Raw genomic sequence first — 24,838 nt, forward strand, 5'->3', positions numbered from 1 at the left:
GCCAAAACGGCGGGAATGACCGTTCATAGCTAGTTGTTGAATCTTGGAATTTTTTTGGTGTTTCTCTGATTAAATAGATACTTATGTACCTAGAAATGATTTTTAGAAAAAATAAATAGTAAACTATGAGGCAGCTGCAGTTCAAATTTGACCCGCTTCCAGCTGAATCGGCGGAAATTTGTCTTTTTCACGAGAGGTGGATCAGAACTTTTTTCACCCAACCATTTGGTCAATTGTGCATTAAATATGGCCTAGTATTTTATGAAAATGATTTGGTCCAATTTTGCAACAATTATTTGGTAGTTCCTTCACAAAAAACCTCATTTGGGGCACTCGAAAAATGGAAAATGATTTTTTGTCCAAAGAATATAAAAAATCCCTTTATCGATACTGTTTACTATTCCAAGATGTAAACTTTTGCAGAGTATAAAGAACTCATTTTGAACAAATATAAAGAATATAAAGAATATCATTTGAACAAATATTTGGTAGGTCTTTTACAAAAAAGAACTCATTTTGAGCACTAAAAAATGGAAAATGATTTTTTCGTGACCTATTTAAAAGGTCATAAAGTCTTCAAATTGTTTGTTGCGTTCTGATTGGTCTATAGGCATATCACGCGGATCATGCATCCGACACCGTCGGATGCTCCGGGATCCAACGGCGGACCTCATCCCCTCACCCTCTCACCCACGTAGCCCTCTCACCCCCTCACCCACGCAGCCCTCACTCCCCACCGTTCCAACCCTAGCCCCCACGCCCCCGCACCCGCACCCGCTCGCCAAACCCTAGCCGCCGCCGCCGCCCCCGCACCATGGCCGTCAACGGCGAGGAGCTCGAATCCCCATGCCTCCCAAGCGCCCGAAACTCTAGCCCGCGGCGCAGCCATGGCGACCGAGCTTTGGATCCCATCGACTCCCCCCCATCGCACCCCTCCTCTCCTCGCAGCCACCGCCACCTCCTCCCTCGATCCAGTCCTCTCTCCAGCCTCCTTTCCCTGATCCAGTTCTCTCCCCACCGCTCCCACCCACCGCCGACCTCGCAGCCCTCCTCACCACCGTCGCCGACCTCGTCTCTCCCTCCCCTCACCATCTTTCCCTACCCTATACCCTAGATCGAGTCGAGCAGGTCGGCCGACGCGCTAGGGTTCCGTTTGGTCAGCTCCCCGCCGGCTCTCTGGTTGGACGCCTGCCCGACGATGGATCTCCCGCCGCTCTCCCAGCAGGCGCTCTTCGCGGCCCTCCGATCCGCGGACGCCAAGGCCGTGCGCCGCCTCCTGGCTGGCGCCGAGGAGTCCGCGCTCTATGTCCCGGTGGATGCCGAGGCCGTGCGCCTCCTCCTCCCGCTCTACGACCTCGAGGCCGCCAAGCTCTACTCCCGCCTCAACCTCGATGCCTTCCACGTCGCCGCCAAGCAAGGGCACACCGGTGAGCCCCTCTTCTCGCTCGATTAGTAGCTTCCGCTGGGTTTTTTAGAATGAGCCAAGTCCAGTGTGTTGCAGCAAGTTTAACCGATTCTCGTTGGGCTCAATTGCAGGGTTTGATGCTCCGAGGAACAGCATGGAGTTCGCCATGGAGGCGCCCCACAGCTACGGCGTCTTCCAAGAGGACGTCCCGGTGAGTAGTACAATCCCCTTCCCTGTTCTTTCTCTCTATCTGTCAGACTAATTCACTGCATCATTTTCTTCCCTGGCCCCTGTATGCATGCGTCTGGTAATTATTTTGTTTCCAGAAAAAGGACCTAGAATTCCTTTTTTCTCCTTTCATTCTAGTCACATACTGCTGTCCAATTTGACAGATGATATGCATTGTCCATCCGTCCTTGGCAGCTCTGCTGCTAGGTGTACTTGTACCTGACTGTTGTTGCCTGAGAAGACAACATGAAACACCTATTAATAATGCTGTCAAACAAACAGTAGACCACCATCTACTGCTGCTGGGCACAATCAAGTTGCCCCTTAATTACCTGGCCATTCTCTGCATCATTGCTTACCATCCTTTGCCTACCAATAAGTAGGAGGCCATGTTGAGTTGCTGGCATTGTTCTTCAAACTAGATTAGCACTGCTGCTTTCCTCCGCCCCTCTTCTCCCTCGACGGTGTTCTCATCCGCCACAGCAGCTTACTGACACGGTCATTGGTTCTGTCTTTGTTTTGTTGGCAGCAGGGGAAGGAGGAGGAGGAGGAGTTCAGCATGGGGCCTCTCTCCATTCTCATGCTCAGCGTCGGCGTCTTCCCCGACGGTGGCTATGGCGGGACCCTCGAGATCGTCGTCTTCCTGACCGGGACCCTTGGTTAGTGACAGCATTTGTTTTCCACGACATTCAGACTTTGCTATAGTTTACTGAAACTGTTGTGGTCTGAAGAACAGTTTAATGAAATTGTTCCAAGTCTGAAAAACAGTTGTCTAAATCTGTTGAAATCTGAAACTGTTAGTGTGAGGTGTCTGAAACTGTTCTAATCTTATAGATAACCTGTGAACAAATTTACTTGTGTTGAATAACCCGTGAACAAATTTAGGACTTTGGAGTTGTCTAAAACTGTTGTAGTCTTGTAGAAAAGTAAAAGTAGTTGGATGGAAATATATTTCTCAGTCTGTGTAATAGATGGTCTGAAGCTAGTTGCAGATTTCTTTCCTTGATTCAGATAATTCAGTAAGTCCATTTCATAACATCTGCTGCTAGTAGAAATTATGGAAGCTAAAAAGCCAAATCAAGTTCATGTTGGGTTTCGTAGTAATTTCAAACATTTTCCTACGCACACGCAAGATCATGTGATGCATAGCAACGAGGGGGAGAGTGTTGTCTACGTACCCAATGCAGACTGACTGCGGAAGCGCTGACACGACGTAGAGGAATTAGTCGTACGTCTTCACGATCCAACCGATCAAGCACCGAAACTACGGCACCTCCGAGTTCGAGCACACGTTCAACTCGATGACGATCCCCGGGCTTCGATCCAGCAAAGTGTCGGGGAAGAGTTTCGTCAGCATGACGGCGTGGTGACGATCTTGATGAACTACATCAGCAGGGCTTCGCCTAAACTCCGCTACAGTATTATCGAGGAATATGGTGGCAGGGGGCACCGCACACGGCTAAGGAATAGATCACGTGGATCAACTTGTGTGTCTAGAGGTGTCCCCTGCCTCCGTATATAAAGGATCCAAGGGGGAGGGCTGGCCGGCCAAGGAGGGGAGGCACAGGAGAGTCCTACTCCCTCTGGGAGTAGGATCCCCCCCCCCCCAATCCTAGTCCAACTAGGATTCCTCGGAGGGGAAAGGGGGAGAGGGGTGGCCGGCCACCTCTCCTAGTCCTAATAGGACTAGGGGAAGGGGGAGGCACGCAGCCCTTGTGGGCAGCCCTTTCACCTTTCCACTAAGGCCCATGAAGGCCCATATGGCTCCCCGGGGGTTCCGGTAACCTCCCGGTAACCCGGTAAAATCCCGATTTCACTCGGAATACTTCCGATGTCCAAACATAGGCTTCCAATATATCAATCTTTACGTCTCGACCATTTCGAGACTCCTCGTCATGTCCGTGATCACATCCGGGACTCCGAACAACCTTCGGTACATCAAAATGTATAAACTCATAATGTAACTGTCATCGTAACCTTAAGCGTGCGGACCCTACGGGTTCGAGAACAATGTAGACATGACCGAGACACGTCTCCGGTCAATAACCAATAGCGGGACCTGGATGCCCATATTGGCTCCTACATATTCTACGAAGATCTTTATCGGTCAGACTGCATAACAACATACGTTGTTCCCTTTGTCATCGGTACGTTACTTGCCCGAGATTCGATCGTCGGTATCCAATACCTAGTTCAATCTCGTTACCGGCAAGTCTCTTTACTCGTTCCGTAATACATCATCTCACAACTACCATATTAGTTGTAATGCTTGCAAGGCTTATGTGATGTGCATTACCGAGAGGGCCCAGAGATACCTCTCCGACAATCGGAGTGACAAAACCTAATCTCGAAATACGCCAACCCAACATGTACCATTGGAGACACCTGTAGTACTCCTTTATAATCACCCAGTTACGTTGTGATGTTTGGTAGTACCGAAAGTGTTCCTCCGGTAAACGGGAGTTGCATAATCTCATAGTTATAGGAACATGTATATGTCATGAAGAAAGCAATAGCAACATACTAAACGATCGGGTGCAAAGCTAATGGAATGGGTCATGTCAATCAGATCATTCAACTAATGATGTGACCTCGTTAATCAAATAACAACTCTTTGTCTATGGTTAGGAAACATAACCATCTTTGATTAACGAGCTAGTCAAGTAGAGGCATACTAGTGACACTCTGTTTGCTTATGTATTCACACATGTATTATGTTTCCGGTTAATACAATTCTAGCATGAATAATAAACATTTATCATGAAATAAGGAAATAAATAATAACTTTATTATTGCCTCTAGGGCATATTTCCTTCAGTCTCCCACTTGCACTAGAGTCAATAATCTAGATCACATCACCATGTGATTAACATCGATAGTTCACATCATCATGTGACCAACACCCAAAGGGTTTACTAGATTCAGTAATCTAGTTCACATCGCTATGTGATTAACACCCAAAGAGTGATCATGTTTTGCTTGTGAAAAAAATTTAGTCAACGGGCCTGCCAAATTCAGATCCGTATGTATTTTGCAAAATTCTATGTCTACAATGCTCTGCATGGAGCTACTCTAGCTAATTGCTCCCACTTTCAATATGTATCCAGATTGAGACTTAGAATCATCTGGATCAGTGTCAAAAACTTGCATCAACGTAATCCTTTTACGACGAACCTTTTGTCACGTCCATAATCGAGAAACATATCCTTATTTCACTAAGGATAATTCTGACCGCTGTCCAGTGATCTACTCCTAGATCACTATTGTACTCCCTTGCCAAATCAGTGCAGGGTGTACAATAGATCTGGTACACAGCATGACATACTTTATAGAACCTATGGACAAGGCATAGGGAATGACTTTCATTCTCTTTCTATCTTCTGTCGTGGTCGGGTTTTGAGTCTTACTCAACTTCACACCTTGTAATACAGGCAAGAACTCTTTCTTTGACTGCTCCATTTTGAACTACTTCAAAAACTTATCAAGGTATGTACTCATTGAAAAAACTTATCAAGCGTCTTGATCTATCTCTATAGATCTTGAAGCTCAATATGTAAGCAGCTTCACTGAAGCCTTTCTTTGAAAAACTCCTTTCAAACACTCCTTTATGCTTTACAGAATAATTCTACATTATTTCCGATCAACAATATGTCATTCACATATACTTATCAGAAATGCTGTAGTGCTCCCACTCACTTTCTCGTAAATACAGGCTTCACCGCAAGTCTGTATAAAACTATATGCTTTGATCAACTCATCAAAGTGTATATTCCAACTCTGAGATGCTTGCACCAGTCCACAGATGGATCGCTGGAGTTTGCACATTTTGTTAGCACCTTTCGGATTGACAAAACCTTCTGGTTGCATCATATACAACTCTTCTTTAATAAATCCATTAAGGAATGCAGTTTTGTTTATCCATTTGCCAGATTTCATAAAATGCGGCAATTACTAACATGATTCGGACAGACTCAAGCATAGATACGAGTGTGAAACTCTCATCGTAGTCAACACCTTGAACTTGTCGAAAACCTTTTGCGACAATTCTAGCTTTGTAGATAGTAACACTACTATCAACGTCTGTCTTCCTCTTGAAGATCCATTTATTTTCTATGGCTTGCCGATCATCGGGCAAATCCATCAAAGTCCATACTTTGTTCTCATACATGGATCATATCTCAGATTTCATGGCCTCAAACCATTTCGCGGAATGTGGGCTCATCATCGCTTCCTCATAGTTCGTAGGTTCGTTATAGTCAAGTAACATGACCTCTAGAACAGGATTACCGTACCACTCTGGTGCGGATCTCACTCTGGTTTACCTACGAGATTCAGTAGTAACTTGATCTGAAGTTACATGATCATCATCATTAGCTTCCTCACTAATTGGTGTAGTAGTCACAAGAACAAATTTTTGTGATGAACTACTTTCCAATAAGGGAGAAGGTACAATTACCTTATCAAGTCTTCTACTTTCCTCCCATTCACTTCTTTCGAGAGAAACTCCTTCTCTGGAAAGGATCCATTCTTGGCGACGAATTTGCCTTCGGATCTGTGATAGAAGGTGTACCCAACAGTTTTCTTTGGGTATCCTATGAAGACGCACTTCTCCGATTTGAGTTTGAGCTTATCAGGTTGAAACTTTTTCACATAAGCATTGCAACCTCAAATTTTAAGAAACAACAGCTTAGGTTTCTTGCCAAACCATAGTTCATACGGTGTCGTCTCAACGGATTTAGATGGTGCCCTATTTAACGTGAGTGCAGTTGTCTCCAATGCATAATCCCAAAACGATAGTGGTAGATCGGTAAGAGACATCATAGATCGCACTATATCTAATAAAGTACGGTTATGACGTTCAGTCACACCATTACACTATGGTGTTCCAGGTGGCGTGAGTAGTGAAACTATTTTCACATTGTTTAATTTGAAGGCCAAACTCGTAACTCAAATATTTTACCTCTGCGATCATATCGTAGAAACTTTTTATTTTCTTGTCACGATGATTTTCTACTTCACTCTGAAATTCTTTGAACTTTTCAAATGTTTCAGACTTATGTTTCATCAAGTAGATATACCCATATCTGCTCAAATCATCTGTGAAGTTCAGAAAATAACTATACTTGCCGTGAGCCTTAACACTCATCGGACCGCATACATCAGTATATATTATTTCCAATAAGTCAGTTGCTCGCTCCGGAGAACGGAGTCTTAGTCATCTTGCCCATGAGGCATGGTTCGCAAGCATCAAGTGATTCATAATCAAGTGATTCCAAAATCCCATTAGCATGGAGTTTCTTCATGCGCTTTACACCAATATGACCTAAACGGCAGTGCCACAAATAAGTTGCACTATCATTATTAACTTTGCATCTTTTGGTTTCAATATTATGATTATGTGTATCACTACGATCGAGATCCAATGAACTATTTTCATTGGGTGTATGACCATATAAGGTTTTATTCATGTAAACAGAACAACAATTTATTCTCTTACTTAAATGAATAACCGTATTACAATAAACATGATCAAATCATATTCATGCTCAACGCAAACACCAAATAACACTTATTTAGGTTCAACACTAATCCCGAAATTATAGGGAGTGTGCGATGATGATCATATCAATCTTGGAACCACTTCCAACACACATCGTTACTTCACCCTTGACTAGTCTCTGTTTATTCTGCAACTCCCGTTTCGAGTTACTAATCTTAGCAACTGAACTAGTATCAAATACTTAGGGGTTGCTATAAACACTAGTAAAGTACACATCAATAACATGTATATCAAATATACTTATGTTCACTTTGCCATCCTTCTTATCCGCCAATTACTTGGGGTAGTTCTGCTTCCAGTGACCAGTCCCTTTGCAGTAGAAGCACTTAGTCTCAGGCTTAGGACCAGACTTGGGCTTCTTCACTTGAGCAGCAACTTGCTTGCCACTCTTCTTGAAGTTCCCCTTCTTCCCTTTGCCCTTTTCTTGAAACTAGTGGTCTTGTTAACCATCAACACTTGATGTTTTTCTTGATTTCTACCTTCGTTGATTTCAGCATCACGAAGAGCTTGGGAGTTGTTTCCGTTATCCCTTGCATATTATAGTTCATCACGAAGTTCTACTAACTTGGTGATGGTGACTAGAGAATTCTGTCAATCACTATCTTATCTGGAAGATTAACTCCCACTTGATTCAAGCGATTGTTGTACTCAGACAATCTGGGCACATGCTCACTAGTTGAGCGATTCTCCTCCATCTTTTAGCTATAGAACTTGTTGGAGACTTCATATCTCTCAACTCGGGTATTTGCTTGAAATATTAACTTCAACTCCTGGAACATCTCATATGGTCCATGACGTTCAAAACGTCTTTGAAGTCCCGATTCTAAGCCGTTAAGCATGGTGCACTAAACTAAGTAGTCATCATATTGAGCTAGCCAAACGTTCATTACGTCTGCACCTGCTCCTGCAATAGGTCTGTCACTTAGCGGTGCATCAAGGACATAATTCTTCTATGCAGCAATGAGGATAAACCTCAGATCACGGATCCAATCCGCATCATTGCTACTAACATCTTTCAACACAATTTTTCTCTAGGAACATATCAAAATAAATATATGAAAGCAACAACGCGAGCTATTGATCTACAACATAGATACGCTAATACTACCAGGACTAAGTTCATGATAAATTAAAGTTCAATTAATCATATTACTTAAGAACTCCCACTTAGATAGACATCCCTCTAATCCTCTAAGTGATCACGTGATCCAAATCAACTAAACCATGTCCGATCATCACGTGAGATGGAGTAGTTTCTTTGGTGAACATCACTATGTTGATCATATCTACTATATGATTCACGCTCGACCTTTCGGTCTCCGTGTTCCGAGGCCATATCTGCATATGCTAGGCTCGTCAAGTTTAACCTGAGTATTCTGCGTGTGCAAAACTGGCTTGCACCCGTTGTAGATGGACGTAGAGCTTATCACACCCGATCATCACGTGGTGTCTGGGCACGACGAACTTTGGCAACGGTGCATACTCAGGGAGAACACTTCTTGATAATTTAGTGAGAGATCATCTTATAATGCTACCGTCAATCAAAGCAAGATAAGATGCATAAAAAGATAAACATCACATGCAATCAATATAAGTGATATGATATGGCCATCATCATCTTGTGCTTGTGATCTCCATCTCCGAAGCACCGTCATGATCACCATCGTCACCGGCGCGACACCTTGATCTCCATCGTAGCATCGTTGTCGTCTCGCCAATCTTATGCTTCCACGACTATCACTACCGTTTAGTAATAAATTAAAGCATTACATCGCGATTGCATTGCATACAATAAAGCGACAACCATATGGCTCCTGCCAGTTGCTGATAACTCGGTTACAAAACATGATCATCTCATATAATAAAATTCAGCATCATGCCTTGACCATATCACATCACAACATGCCCTGCAAAAACAAGTTAGACATCCTCTACTTTGTTGTTGCAAGTTTTACGTTGCTGCTACGGGCTTAAGCAAGAACCAATCTCACCTACGCATCAAAACCACAACGATAGTTTGTCAAATAGACTCCGTTTTAACCTTTGCAAGGACCGGGCGTAGCCACACTTGGTTCAACTAAAGTTGGAGAGACAGTCGCCCGCAAGCCACCTATGTGCAGAGCACGTCGGGAGAACCGGTCTCGCGTAAGCGTACACGTAATGTTGGTCCGGGTCATCTCGTCCAACAATACCGCCGAACCAAAGTATGACATGCTGGTAGGCAGTATGACTTGTATCGTCCACAACTCACTTGTGTTCTACTCGTGCATATAACATCAACATAAATAACCTAGGCTCTGATACCACTGTTGGGTTTCATAGTAATTTCAAAAATTTTCCTACGCACACGCAAGATCATGTGATGCATAGCAACGAGGGGGAGAGTGTTGTCTACGTACCCAACGCAGACCGACTGCGGAAGCGCTGACACGACGTAGAGGAAGTAGTCGTACGTCTTCACGATCCAACCGATCAAGCACCGAAACTACGGCACCTCCGAGTTCGAGCACACGTTCAGCTCGATGACGATCCCCGGACTCCGATCCAGCAAAGTGTCGGGGAAGAGTTTCGTCAGCACGACGGCGTGGTGACGATCTTGATGAACTACAGCAGCAGGGCTTCGCCTAAACTCCGCTACAGTATTATCGAGGAATATGGTGGCAGGGGGCACCGCACACGGCTAAGGAATAGATCACGTGGATAAACTTGTGTGTCTAGAGGTGTCCCCTGCCTCCGTATATAAAGGAGCCAAGGGGGAGGGCTGGCCGGCCAAGGAGGGGAGGCGCAGGAGAGTCCTACTCCCTCTGGGAGTAGGATTCCCCCCCCCCCCCCCAATCCTAGTCCAACTAGGATTCCTCGGAGGGGAAAGGGGGAGAGGGGTGGCCGGCCACCTCTCCTAGTCCTAATAGGACTAGGGGAAGGGGGGAGGCGCGCAGCCCTTGTGGGCAGCCCTTTCACCTTTCCACTAAGGCCCATGAAGGCCCATATGGCTCCCGGGGGGTTCCGGTAACCTCCCGGTAACCCGGTAAAATCCCGATTTCACCCGGAATACTTCCGATGTCCAAACATAGGCTTCCAATATATCAATCTTTACGTCTCGACCATTTCGAGACTCCTCGTCATGTCCGTGATCACATCCGGGACTCCGAACAACCTTCGGTACATCAAAATGTATAAACTCATAATGTAACTGTCATCGTAACCTTAAGCGTGCGGACCCTACGGGTTCGAGAACAATGTAGACATGACCGAGACACGTCTCCGGTCAATAACCAATAGCGGGACCTGGATGCCCATATTGGCTCCTACATATTCTACGAAGATCTTTATCGGTCAGACCGCATAACAACATACGTTGTTCCCTTTGTCATCGGTACGTTACTTGCCCGAGATTCGATCGTCGGTATCCAATACCTAGTTCAATCTCGTTACCGGCAAGTCTCTTTACTCGTTCCGTAATACATCATCTCACAACTACCATATTAGTTGTAATGCTTGCAAGGCTTATGTGATGTGCATTACCGAGAGGGCCCAGAGATACCTCTCCGACAATCGGAGTGACAAAACCTAATCTCGAAATACGCCAACCCAACATGTACCATTGGAGACACCTATAGTACTCCTTTATAATCACCCAGTTACGTTGTGACGTTTGGTAGTACCCAAAGTGTTCCTCCGGTAAACGGGAGTTGCATAATCTCATAGTTATAGGAACATGTATATGTCATGAAGAAAGCAATAGCAACATACTAAACGATCGGTGCAAAGCTAATGGAATGGGTCATGTCAATCAGATCATTCAACTAATGATGTGACCTCGTTAATCAAATAACAACTCTTTGTCTATGGTTAGGAAACATAACCATCTTTGATTAACGAGCTAGTCAAGTAGAGGCATACTAGTGACACTCTGTTTGTTTATGTATTCACACATGTATTATGTTTCCGGTTAATACAATTCTAGCATGAATAATAAACATTTATCATGAAATAAGGAAATAAATAATAACTTTATTATTGCCTCTAGGGCATATTTCCTTCAGTTCAGTCATCTCATTTCACCTTTGCAAAGAAGATACTAATTTTCTAAACTGTGAATTTGATGTTAACGTCTTATATGTGCGTCTTATATGTCCATTTCATAACATGGTCCGTCTTATATGTGTGTTTGATGTTAACGTCGCTTGTGGTTTTGCAGGGTTCTGAGGCTGCACCCTGGGCACCATCAGGGTATGCTGTTTCCCTGTCTTGTTTCTTCAGTGCTCAATAGTTGCTTGTGCGACTGCTACTAGTCTTTTATGTAATGCTAAACTAAAATGAGTCTAGTTATACTAATCATTCCATGAAATTTCAGTCTGATTTGCTGGTACTCTAATAGAATCATTGTTTGCTCATGCTCAGAATCATTGTTTGCTCATGCTTAGAATGATTGTTTTACATATGTTACTTGTGATGTTCTGCTGGCTGAGATGTGCATGATCTGGGTGATGAAGAAAATCGTTCGGATTCCCACTGATTTTCATGATTATTACAACCAGATACTTCTGACGAATCATGCCATCTCTTGGACTACATATGTACTCCCTCCGTAAACTAATATAAGAGTGTTTAGAATACTAAACTAGTGATCTAAACACTCTTATATTAGTTTACAGAGGGAGTACTCCTTTATTATTGAGCAAATACTTTTCTTTGATTTTTTGCAAACCTCTTAGCAGTAATTTTTGTATCCTCTTTTTTGTGTTCTGCTGGCTGATGAGATGTGCATTACCTGGGTGATGAAGAAAATCGACGGGTCACACCATCTCCTGAAGTACATTTTCACATTTTTACTGCTTTAGACTGACTGTACATGCATTCCTTCATTGGTTATGAACCTTATTGCTCATTGTGTTCTGTTGGGTTGAACTGCATGATTCCGGGTGATGAAGAAAATCGTTCGGATTCCCATTGATATTTCATGATTAGTGTAACCAGCTACTTCTGATGGATGATGGCATCTCCTGTATTACATTTGCACCACTTTATGACTGGCCGTACATGCACTCCTTGTGTTGGTCGCAACCTTGTTGCTCTTTGTGTTATATTGGGTCTTTTGCATGCTTTTGCATGATGAAGAAAATTTTTCGGATTCCCACTGATACTTCATGATTATCACAACCAGCTACTTCTGACAGACCATGCCATTTTGTGCTCTTTAAGAGTTTTTGCTCTGTTTTGGGTTTTAATTCATTCAATAGTTTGCTGGTGTTTATTTTCCTTTGAGCCTGTGATGTTATCAAAATATTTGCTACTCTTAATGGGTTTATCCCACTTGATGATCTTAACCACCAAGATCTCTGAGGCTCTTAGTTCTAGTCTAATGTTATCAGTACAGTACATCCGCTGTTGCCAGATTTTCCATGGCTCTGTTTGTTTACTCTGCTAGTGGTTCCAGCATAGCTCTAGAGTACATCTATTCACTAAGATTTATACATCGTTAAAATGGAGGCTTGGGAAGAACTATTTTATTTGTAGTAATAAGTCAGGAGTTGTTTGTTGCTTCAGTAGGGTGTCATACATTATAATCATCAGCTCATGTTGTCTGGGATCAAACATAGCTTTGAATTTACAAGAGTAAAGATTTATGTGAGAAGTACAAACCATGTTCACTTAGATTTCCTGCTAGTTGCATATCTGCACTTCATTGTACATACGTCGTGTTGGATCTTAGTCCAGAATCCAGATCCATAGCTTGTACTGCAACTAATGTGTCATGCGTTTTGTGGCAGCAACAGCAGCTAGCAGGAGCAATTCTCTTGCTGGTTTGCATTGAAGATATTGTATTCTGTTGCTATATCATTGTTTAATAAAACCACAGCATGATGCTCACATGAGATATCCACATGTTTCTGTGCTGTTTTGCTACAAGATGTGTGTTGATTTAATAACAGGAGTTTCCTTGTCCTGGTCCTATACTGCATTTTGACTCCTATGTTTCTGTGCACGTGTGTTTAATTGATGTTGTTTCAACTTTGAACTGCTTCTGCATATACTGCAATTGAGATTTAAATTTGTGGTTGTTCCTCTTTTACAGATGCTCAAGTGTGAAGCCGTGAAGTGTGAAGCCGTGAAGTATGAAGCAAGTGTGAAGCCATGAAGTGTGAAGCCGTCAAGTTCTACTTAGTGAAGAGTAGCATATTGTAGCATATATGTGTTGTAAAGATTGTAATAGATTTATTTAGTGGTATATTTGATGAAATTTATGTGTTCTTTTTGATTATGTATGTGATCTGAAAACTTGTGAAATGGAAACTTGACCAATGGGTCCACTTATGAAAATAATCTGTCAAATTTGTACATTTCTGACATGTGGGACCAATTTGAGAGATGATCATGACAAGTGGGACCCATTTGACTAGTGGGACTAGCTTGAATATATAATGGCTGAAAATAGAAAAGCAATAAATAATAAAAGGCCATGGGCCAACAATAAAAAAGGCTACAACGTTGGGCTAGGCCCATGAAATCGACCAAAAATTGACACGAAAAAAATATAGAAAGGCTGAATTAATGGGCTTGGCCCATGTAGAAAACTGAATTGGACCGGGCTGAATCTTGTGCCACATCAGCTTGCCACGCTGGATGCCTACGTGGCTTGGGGAGGTTGCTAGTGACCAAAACGCCACAATAGGAATATTTTGGTCGTAAACGTCTTTGACCATTCCAGAAGAAAGGTCGCTATAGTCAGTTTACGACGGCCAGCTTTTGACCTTCTGTTTTTGGTCACAAAAAGGTCGTAAATGGAAATTTGTGACCTTTCTGTGACCAATAGTGGTGGTCACAAGTTGACATATTTCTTGTAGTGATCGAAAGGTCGAGCGTGAATCATATAGTAGATATGATCAACATAGTGATGTTCACCATTGAAAACTACTCCATCTCACGTGATGATCGGTTATGGTTTAGTTGATTTGGATCACGTGATCACTTAGATGACTAGAGAGATGTCTGTCTAAGTGGGAGTTCTTAAATAATATGATTAATTGAACTTGAATTTATCATGAACTTAGTCCTGGTAGTATTTTGCAAATTGTGTTATAGATCAATAGCTCGCGTTGTTGCTTCCCTATGTTTTTGCTTCCCTATGTTTTTATATGTGTTCGTAGAGAAAACTATGTTGAAAAATGTTAGTAGAAATGATGCGGACTTGGTCCGTGATCTGAGGTTTATCCTCATTGCTGCACAGAAGAATTATGTCCTTGATGCACCGCTAGGTGACAGACCTATTGCAGGAGCAGATGTAGACGTTATGAACGTTTGGCTAGCTCAATATGATGACTACTTGATAGTTTAGTACACCATGCTTAACGGCTTAGAATCGGGACTTAAAAAATGTTTTGAACATCATGGACCATATGAGATGTTCCAGGAATTGAAGTTAATATTTCAAGCAAATGCCCGAGTTGAGAGATATGAAGTCTCCAACAAGTTCTATTGCTAAAAGATGGAAGAGAATTGCTCAACTAGTGAGCATGTGCTCAGATTGTCTGAGTACTTCAATCGCTTGAATCAAGTGGGAGTTAATCTTCCAGATAAGATAGTGATTGACAGAATTCTCTAGTCACCATCACCAAGTTAGTAGAACTTTGTGATGAACTGTAGTATGCAAGGGATGACGAAAACGATTCCGAGCTCTTCGTGATGTTGAAATCAACGAAGGTAGAAATCAAGAAAGAGCATCAAGTGTTGATGATTGACAAGACCACTAGTTTCAAGAAAAGGGCAAAGGGAAAGAAAGGGAACTTCAAGTAGAATGACAAGAAAGTTGTCAGTCCCGCGAAGAAGCCCAAAGCTAGACCAAAGCCTGAAACTGAGTGATTATACTGCAAAGGAAATGGTCACTAGAAGCGGAAATGCCTTGAATATTTGGTGGATAAGAAGGATGGCAAAGTGAACAAGGGTATATTTGATATACATGTTAGATGTGTACCTTACTAGTGTTTATAGTAACCCCTGAGTATTTGATACTTGTTCGGTTGCTAAGATTAGTAACTCGAAACAGGAGTTACAGAATAAACAGAAACTAGTTGAGGGTGATGTGACGATGTGTGTTGGAAGTGGTTCCAAGATTGATATGATCATCATCGCACACTCCCTATACTTTCGGGATTAGTGTTGAACCTAAATAAATGTTATTTGGTGTTTGCATTGAGCATGAATATGATTTGATCATGTTTATTGCAATGCGGTTATTCATTTAAAGTCAGAGAATAATTGTTGTTCTGTTTACATGAATAAGACCTTCGATGGTCATACACCCAATGAACATAGTTTGTTGGATCTCGATCGTAGTGATACACATATTCATAATATTGATGCCAAATGATGAAAAGTTAATAATGATAGTGCAACTTATTAGTGGCACTGCCGTTTGGGTCATATCGGTGTAAAGCACATGAAGAAACTCCATAAAGATGGATTTTCGGAATCACTTGGTTATGAATCATTTGATGCTTGCGAACCGTGCCTTTTGGGCAAGATGACTAAAAAACTCCGTTCTCCGGAACAATGGAACAAGCTACCGACTTATTGGAAATAATACATACCGATGTGTGTGATCCAATGAGTGTTGATGCTCGTGGCAAGTATCGTTATTTTCTGACCTTCACAAAATGATTTGAGCAGATATGGGTATATCTACTTGATGAAACATAAGTCTAAAATAATTGAAAGGTTCAAAGAATTTCAGAGTGAAGTGGAAAAATCATCGTAACAAGAAAATAAAGTTTCTACGATCTGATCGTGGAGACGAATATTTGAGTTACGAGTTTGGTCTTCAGTTAAAACAATGTGGAATAGTTTCACAGCTCACGCCACCTGGAACACCACAACGTTATGGTGTGTCCGAACGTCGTAACCGCACTTTATTGGATATGGTGCGATCTATGATGTCTCTTATCGGTTTTACCACTATCGTTTTGGGGTTGTGCATTAGAGACAGCTGCATTCACGTTTAAAAGGGCACCATCTAAATCCGTTGAGACGACACCGTATGAACTATGGTTTAGCAGTAAACCTAAGCTGTCATTTCTTAAAGTTTGGAGTTGCGATGCTTATATGAAAAAGTTTCAACCTGATAAGCTCATACCCAAATCGGAGAAGTGCGTCTTCATAGAATACCCAAAGTTAACTATTGGGTACACCTTCTATCACAGATCGGAAGGCAAGTTATTCATTGCTAAGAATGGATCCTTTCTAGAGAAGGAGTTTCTCTCGAAAGAAGTGAGTGGGAGGAAAGTAGAACTTGATGAGGTAACTGTACCTGCTCCCTTATTGGAAAGTAGTTCATCACAGAAATTTGTTCCTGTGACTACTACACCAATTAGTGAGGAAGTTAATGATGATGATCATGAAACTTCAAATTAAGTTACTACAGAACCTCGTAGGTCTTCCAGAGTAAGATCCGCACCAGAGTGGTACGGTAATCCTGTTCTGGAAGTCATGTTACTAGACCTTGATGAACCTACGAACTATGAGGAAGCGATGATGAGCCCAGATTCCACGAAATGGCTTGAGGCCATAAAATCTGAGATATGATCCATGTATGAGAACAAAGTATGGACTTTGATAGACTTGCTCGATGATCAGCAAGCCATGTTAAATAAATGGATCTTCAAGAGGAAGACGGAGATTGATAGTAGTGTTACTATCTACTAAAGCTCGACTTGTTGCGAAATGTTTTCAACAAGTTCAAGGTGTTGAATACGATGAGATTTTCTCACTCGTATCGAAGCTTAAGTCTGTCTGAATCGTGTTAGCAATTGCCACAATTTATGAAATCTGGCAAATGGATGTCAAAACTGCATTCCTTAATGGATTTATTAAAGAAGAGTTGTATATGATGCAACCAGAAAGTTTTTGTCAATCCTAAAGATGCTAACAAAATGTGCAAGCTCCAGCAATCCATCAATGGACTGGTGCAAGCATATCGGAGTTGGAATATATGCTTTGATGAGTTGATCAAATCATATGGTTTTATACAGACTTTTGAAGAAGCCTGTATTTACAAGAAATTTTGTGGGAGCTCTGTAGCATTTCTAATATTATATGTGGATGACATATTGTTAATTGGAAATGATATGGAAATTCTGGATAGCATGAAAGGATACTTGAATAAGAGTTTTTCAAAGCAAGACCTCGGTGAAGCTGCTTACACATTGAGCATCAAGATCTATATAGATAGATCAAGACGCTTGATAAGATTTTTCAATGAGTACATACCTTGATAAATTTTTGAAATAGTTCAAAATGGAACAGTCAAAGAAGGAGTTCTTGCCTGTGTTATAAGGTGTGAAGTTGAGTAAGACTCAAGACCCGACCATTGCAGAAAATAGAAAGAGAATGAAAAGTCATTCTCTATGCCTCAGTCATAGGTTCTATAAAGTATGCTATGCTGTGAACCAGACCTATTGTATACCTTGCTCTGTGTTTGGCAAAGGAATACAATTTTGATCTAATAAGTAGATCACTGGACATGGGTCAAGAATATCCTTAGTGAGGACTAAGGAGACGTTTCTCGATTATGGAGGTGATAAAAGAGCCCGTCGTAAAAGTTACAACGATGCAAGCTTTTCCAGATGACTCTAAGTCTCAATCTGGATACATATTGAAAGTGGGAGCAATTAGCTAGAGTAGCTCCGTGCAGAGCATTGTGGACATAGAATATTTGCGAAATACATACGGCTCTGAATATGACAGACCCGTTGACTAAGCTTCTCTCACGAGCAAAACATGATCATACCTTAGTACTCTTTTGGGTGTTAATCACATAGCGATGTGAACTAGATTATTGACTCTAGTAAACCCTTTGGGTGTTGATTACATGATGATGTAAACTACGGGTATTAATCACATGCAGATGTGAATATTGGTGTTAAATCACATAGCGATGTGAACTAGATTATTGACTCTAGTGCAAGTGGGAGACTGAAGGAAATATGCCCTAGAGGCAATAATAAAGTTATTATTTATTTCCTTATTTCATGATAAATGTTTATTATTCATGCTAGAATTGTATTAACCGGAAACATAATACATGTGTGAATACATAGACAAACATAGTGTCACTAGTATGCCTCTACTTGACTAGCTCGTTTATCAAAGATGGTTATGTTTCCTAGCCATGGACAAAAGAGTTGTCATTTGATTAATGGGATCACATCATTAGGAGAATGATGTGATTGACATGACCCATTCCGTTAGCCTAGCACTTGATCGTTTAGTATGTTGCTATTGCTTTCTTCATGACTTATACATGTTCCTGTAACTATGAGATTATGCAGCTCCCGTTTACCGGAGGAACACTTTGGGTGCTACCAAACGTCACAACGTAACTGGGTGATTATAAAGGAGTACTACAGGTGTCTCCAAAGGTACATGTTGGGTTGGCGTATTTCGAGATTAGGTTTTGTCACTCCGATTGTCGGAGAGGTATCTCTGGGCCCTCTCGGTAATGCACATCACTATAAGCCTTGCAAGCAATGTGACCAATGAGTTGGTTACGGGATGATGCATTACGTAACGAGTAAAGAGACTTGCCGGTAACGAGATTGAACTAGGTATTGGAGACCGACGATCAAATCTCGGGCAAGTAACATACCGATGACAAAGGGAACAACGCATGTTGTTATGCGGTTTGACCGATAAAGATCTTCGTAGAATATGTGGGAACCAATATGGGCATCCAGGTTCGGCTATTGGTTATTGACCGAGAATAGTTCTAGGTCATGTCTACATAGTTCTCGAACCCGTAGGGTCCGCACGCTTAACGTTACGATGACAGTTATATTATGAGTTTATGAGTTTTGATGTACCGAAGGAGTTCGGAGTCCCGGATGAGATCGGGGACATGACGAGGAGTCTCGAAATGGTCGAGACGTAAAGATCGATATATTGGACGACTATATTCAGAGTTCGGAAAGGTTCCGAGTGATTCGGGTATTTATCGGAGTACCGGAGAGTTACGGGAATTCGCTGGGGAGAAGTATTGGGCCTTATTGGGCCATACGGGAAAGAGAGAGGGGCTTCCTAGGGCAGGCCGCCCCCCAAGGCCTAGTCCGAATTGGACTAGGGGGAGGGGCCGCACCCCCTCCTTCCTTCCCTTCTCTCTCCCCCTTCCTTCTCTCCTACTCCTACTAGGAAAGGAGGAGTCCTACTCCCGGTGGGAGTAGGACTCCCTCCTTGGGCGCGCCTCCTCCTCCTTGGCCGGCCCTCCCCTTGCTCCTTTATATACGGGGGCAGGGGGGCACCCCAGGATAACACAAGTTGATCTACGGATCGTTCCTTAGCCGTGTGCGGTGCCCCCCTCCACCATATTCCACCTCGGTCATATCGTCGCGGAGTTTAGGTGAAGCCCTGCGCCGGTAGAACATCATCATCGTCACCACGCCGTCGTGCTGACGGAACTCATCCCCGAAGCTTTGCTGGATCGGAGCCCGGGGATCGTCATCGAGCTGAAACGTGTGCTGAACTCGGAGGTGCCGTACGTTCGGTGCTTGGATCGGTCGGATCGTGAAGACATACGACTACATCAACCGCGTTGTCATAACGCTTCCGCTTACGGTCTACGAGGGTACGTGGACGAACACTCTCCCCTCTCGTTGCTATGCCATCACCATGATCTTGCGTGTGCGTAGGAATTTTTTGAAATTACTACGTTTCCCAACAACACCATAATAACGACATGCATCTGTTGGGATAAGTGTATAACGCCGACCCTCTTTTTTTCCCAATCTTATACCGAGACACGGATTATCACTGTAATGCAGTCTTATGACACATCATCTGTCGCCAAAGCTTCAACAGAGCACCGACCTAATTTCTGTCGGCAGTTACAGCCTTCGCTGATAGACCGTGTGTCGTTGATTCATAGGGGCAAAAAAAGTGTCGGCGGTTGTTTGGTTGGGCCCAAGCAAAAATTCTGGCGCCGAAAGGGAGCGGTGAACGAAAGGGAACTTTTGGTCTACGGGGACAAATACACCCTATATGGATTTTTTTTAGTAATTCAACAAAAAGTCAAAAATCTGAAAATATTGTTGAAATAAACTTGACCTTACTACTTGTGAGAAAATTTTCACAGAAAGAAAATCCCTCTTTGACTTCTGTTCAAAAAAGACAAAATTTTGGCCAATATAATGTGAATAGTGACCTATAACAGCAAATAATTTTTGTCTTTTTTGCTATGAAGTCAATGTTGGCTATTTTTTTTGGAAAATTATATACTAATGCAAGAGTAAGTCAAGTTTATTCTGAAAAAACTTCTGAACTATTTTCACTTTCTATTTAATTATTAAAAAAATCTTCACTAAAGGCCTATCAATCTCACCTCTCCCCCTCTCTCTCACGCGTCGCCCACACAGAACAGACATGACAGCCGCCTCGTCCACACGACAGGCGTCCTATGGGACCCACGCCCCTTTCTCGCCTTATCCTTCCCCAATTCTCACAACTCCTTTCTCTCCCTGTCGACGACATGCTCCGTCCATGATTTTCCACCCACCAGGGTACTCCTACCGGTGAATCTCGCCGCTGCAAGGCCGTAGGGGGGCCACGCAGCGCTGCGAGTTCCACTCCCTCCCTCCCTGCTCCCTTCTCCCATCCTTCATGGATCCCAAGACCATGCTGGGCACTTGCTGTGAGGCGTGCTGCGACGTTGCCGCCGTGCTTGCAAGCCGGTGCGACACCGCCGTCGTGCTGCGACAGTCCGCGGCAAGGTTGTTGGGAGCCGCTGCTGCGAGTGGCGCCAGCCGACGATGCTTGCAACAGGTGGTGCTGCGACGGCACCGTCGTGCTCCGACGACATCTCGGCTACAACGACGTTACTGTGATGGATTTTGCGATGGTTGCTGCGACGACGTTGTCGTGCTCCGACGACATCGACAAATGCTGCGACGGATGTTGTTTCGGTGGCTCGGGCTACTCTGACGATGCTACGACGGCGTGCTGCGACGGCGCCACTGTGCTGTGAGCCGGTGGCCATGCCACCGGAGTTGCTGTGACGGCGGAGTGCCTGTGAGCTGATGTTGCCGGCGTCCTGTGATGCACTGGAGTTTGCTACGCATGCGAGAAATGTGTGTGCGACGTTCTGCAACGAGAAGAAAGAAGAGAGAAGACTATGTTACGTTGACTTGCATCGAAAGGCTAGGAAAGTCCAGATCGTATGGTCCAGAAGTTGTTTTGCTTTCCTGCATCCGGATGCCGCCTAGCAGCGGCCAAACCTAGCCCTCCTCTGTACCGCCACCCGACCTGCGCGCCGCCACCCCCGACCTGCGCACCGCCGGCAGTCCGGCACAACCCGCCCGCCGGTCCCCTCGCACCACCACCGACCCCCGGTCGCTTAGCCCGCAGTAGCAGAAGCGCCGTCCGCGACGGAGGAGCATCGTCCGCCACCGAGGAGCAGCAGCGCCATCCGCCGCCAAGGATCCCCCGCGCCGGGAAGCAGCAGGACCGTCCGCCCAAGGATCGGCGGCCCCGACGGCTTCTGAGGAGCCGCCCGCCATTCTTCTTCCAACATAGGCAACGTCTGTCCCGGTTGACTCCAGTTACCTAGCACCTCCTCCAGATCTTAACTGGTAGGATGCAAAAATTTCCATGTGCTGGCTACATATCCAGTTATATCTGTTCATGCCTGTGATTTTTCTTCACGAGCTTTTCATATTCAGAACTTCATATACCAGAGATGCAAATTTGCAGAAACTGTAATAGTCCTTGAGAAAGACCGAACTCCATAATATATAGGTTATTCTGTATATTTCCTAGTTTCAGTGAGCTATCTGAATCTCTTAAATGCGTTTCAGTGTGCCTATGAGAGTAGAATCACATAATGTTTCATAGTACATTGTTCAATGTATTTGTGGGCATCAAGCTGTGAGTAATATATTTGATCATGTTTCAACTCTGTATGTGCAATAAGACTAGCTAAGAGAGAAAATTACATTTCCTGCTAAATGATCATCACTTATACATGACTTTTTGAAGCTGGGGTGTATGGAATCAGATGGTAGACAAACTCATTCTGCAAATTGACTATTATTTAGAATGGTGCCATGATTTGATTTTGTCGTATCCTAGTCCAACTTATCTAGCATTGCAGCAGCTGCCTACATGATGAGGGCCCCTGAACATACCTGGGCCGTTTATCTGTAAAATCTGGTTCAACTTTTGCTGCTGTATTTGGCTTGCTTGTCTCACATGCATGTTTCTTGAGTTCGAGTGACAAAGTAAAACTGATTTGATTTTATTGGAGGTTCCCAACATAGTTTTTCTTTTTTCATAATTTTTTGTTAAACTGATTTGATTTTATGCCCGCTTTACGTATTGTGTTTCTTCTTAAATTGACTTAGATTCTGATATTGCCTACACCAGGGCACAATGATGAATTCTAGGAAGGAAAGGCTATGTTACACAACGTCCTTACTTCATAATCACCTATCTGAATGCTGCACAACATCAATGCTTTGTTAATGCTAAGTCCCTTGATTGATTTTGTGTGCAGGAAGGAAAGGCTATGTTGTCTTAACAAGGATGAAAAGTATAACAACATACACAAACCAACGTGGACAACCCAGATCTGGTAAATTGTTTATGTCATTTAAGTTGTCTCTAGCATTTGCTATAATGCATAAAATCCTGGTATGGGTTAAATTGCTAAACCTTCAAGACTGCTCATTGGAGTGAGGACGTGGTCGGACATTCACCCTACCATCCATAGACTCATTGTTGCTCATATCATAGTGCATACAACCTTTTTCACATGTGTTATCTTATTTTACCATGGATAATGCATTGCTTATGTATATTCATTTGTTGTCTGCTTTACAGGACAGATGGGACCTGGAAGATACACCAGAAACAGAAGAAAAAGTTCTCAAAATTGCGAAAGAGCGATATAGAGGCTGGCGATCAAATGTAAGCTCCACTTACAAGGCATACAAAACAGATGCAGCTAGATTGGCTAATCTCCCGGAAGATTTACAATCACAAGAGTGGGAATGGATGATTGACTACTTTGTCACTGATTCATAATTTCAGGTTATCTCTAAGATCACTCTTTGTCTACTATGTGTTAAGGTGAAATTGCTTTTCTGACTGGTTATATTTGGTTTCAATGAATTGATAGGAACGCAGCTGAAAGAGCACTGGTAATCGTAAGAAATAGAAGACAACACACAGAATTGGATCAAAACCTTACTCGCAACTAAGTTTTGAGAAGGTATGAGTGTAACTAAATATGTATGCCTCGTTGCTAACTATGGTTTCATGTTTCAAGCATCTCATTGCTATATTACTTGCGAGAAACTTGGAAACTGGAGAAGAGCCGGATTGGATTGCTCTATGGGAACACACCCACACAAAGAATGGAACATGGTCTAACAGAGTCCCAGGATGTCTATGTGAGTACACTGACTTTTAGTTATTCTATAGTTATTTAATGATGTGCATTCAGCATGCTTCTTCATCAACTGGGATTATTAATGCGTTGGATCATGTTATTCTTGTTTCATCTTTTATAGTGTCAATATTGATGTTGCACCTATAGTTGTTCTTTCCGTTTTTAGGACAAAGCATGTCAAGAGGTTGGAAATAAAGAAACTGAAACTCATGGTCCACTTTCAAGCGAGCATGTCATTGGCCTTCATAATTAGCTAGCTGCTTCTTCTCTTTCACCATGCGTTGTTGTTGCATCGAGTCACAACTTAAACAAAATGAATATGTGCTAGCTAAGGACATGAACTTAACTGAAACTATAGATCGAGTCACAACTTAAATTAGTAGCGGAAGCTTTTAGTACATGTACTTGTGCATATGCTTTAGACATTTACACTTGTAAAGCTGTTTGGATCCTTGAGTTGCATGCTTGCTGACGCAGTATTACTCTAGTTAGTCTAGCAACAATTCTTTTGAACAACGGGTCTGGAATAATTGTATGGCGTATGTTATGTTTGACTCATTAACTAGGACTATTTTTTTATTTCTTGATTGCAGGATCCAAAGAACTAGCTCGACTGGACTCTAGATCACAGACAATTTAGTCTTGGCACTTAATTAGGATGGCTAAATTACATTTGAGTTTCATTTGATTGATATTTGCCATGAGAATTATGAATTTTATGAATCTACATATTATACGTATGGTTTTGAATATTGTAATTAAATGCTTGTATTTTTTTTAGGTTGCAATAGGCTATTGCCACAACCCACTTTTGGTTGCCACATATTAGCACCACGAAAATTTAAATTGTCGCAATAGTTTCTCGCTACAAACATTTCACCTGTTGTGATACATATTTATTACCACCAAAATAAGTATGTTGCAATTTCTTGTTACAATGACTAGAATATTTGTTGCCATAAGTTAATGCCACAAGTGTAATTGTTCGTGGCAAAATGCCTAATGCCATGAAAACAAGGATTGTTGTTATAGTTTATTGCCACAATTGACTATTGCCACGGAAGAGTATGCACCACGAAACAAGTGCCGTTGGCATAGGTTGTTGCCACAAATGTCTATCGCCACGAGCTATTAGTCGCCATGATTCGTTACATGTTGCATTAAAGCTATTTCCACAAAGCAAATTGTGGCATCAGGTGAGTGTTGCCACGGG

General features: G+C 42.8%; 1 protein-coding gene, 1 long non-coding RNA gene, 1 other non-coding gene and 3 pseudogenes across 3 annotated transcripts; all 6 read left to right on the forward strand.

Annotated features, from left to right (window-relative positions):
* Positions 1–1,198: 1,198 nt before the first annotated feature.
* On the forward strand, positions 1,199–2,297 carry LOC119309025. The gene is made up of 3 exons (XM_037585144.1): positions 1,199–1,427; positions 1,537–1,616; positions 2,163–2,297. Exons 1-3 carry the CDS (start codon positions 1,199–1,201, stop codon positions 2,295–2,297), a joined length of 444 nt encoding a protein of 147 aa, XP_037441041.1.
* Positions 2,298–11,671: 9,374 nt separating this feature from the next.
* Positions 11,672–11,746, forward strand: LOC119313302 (annotated as a pseudogene).
* Positions 11,747–12,109: 363 nt separating this feature from the next.
* On the forward strand, positions 12,110–12,185 carry LOC119313304 (annotated as a pseudogene).
* A 111-nt stretch (positions 12,186–12,296) lies between these two features.
* LOC119313314 lies at positions 12,297–12,372 on the forward strand (annotated as a pseudogene).
* An 85-nt stretch (positions 12,373–12,457) lies between these two features.
* Positions 12,458–12,540, forward strand: LOC119313231. The gene has a single exon (XR_005151602.1). It is a non-coding gene; the product is annotated as a small nucleolar RNA SNORD24 (small nucleolar RNA).
* An 8,158-nt stretch (positions 12,541–20,698) lies between these two features.
* Positions 20,699–24,486, forward strand: LOC119307348. Its single transcript, XR_005149271.1, has 5 exons — positions 20,699–21,805; positions 22,729–22,806; positions 23,055–23,264; positions 23,353–23,626; positions 24,219–24,486. It is a non-coding gene; the product is annotated as an uncharacterized LOC119307348 (long non-coding RNA).
* The last annotated feature ends 352 nt before the right edge of the window (positions 24,487–24,838 follow it).

The sequence above is a fragment of the Triticum dicoccoides genome, chromosome 5B (assembly GCF_002162155.2).
Source record: "Triticum dicoccoides isolate Atlit2015 ecotype Zavitan chromosome 5B, WEW_v2.0, whole genome shotgun sequence".
NCBI lineage: Eukaryota > Viridiplantae > Streptophyta > Magnoliopsida > Poales > Poaceae > Triticum > Triticum dicoccoides.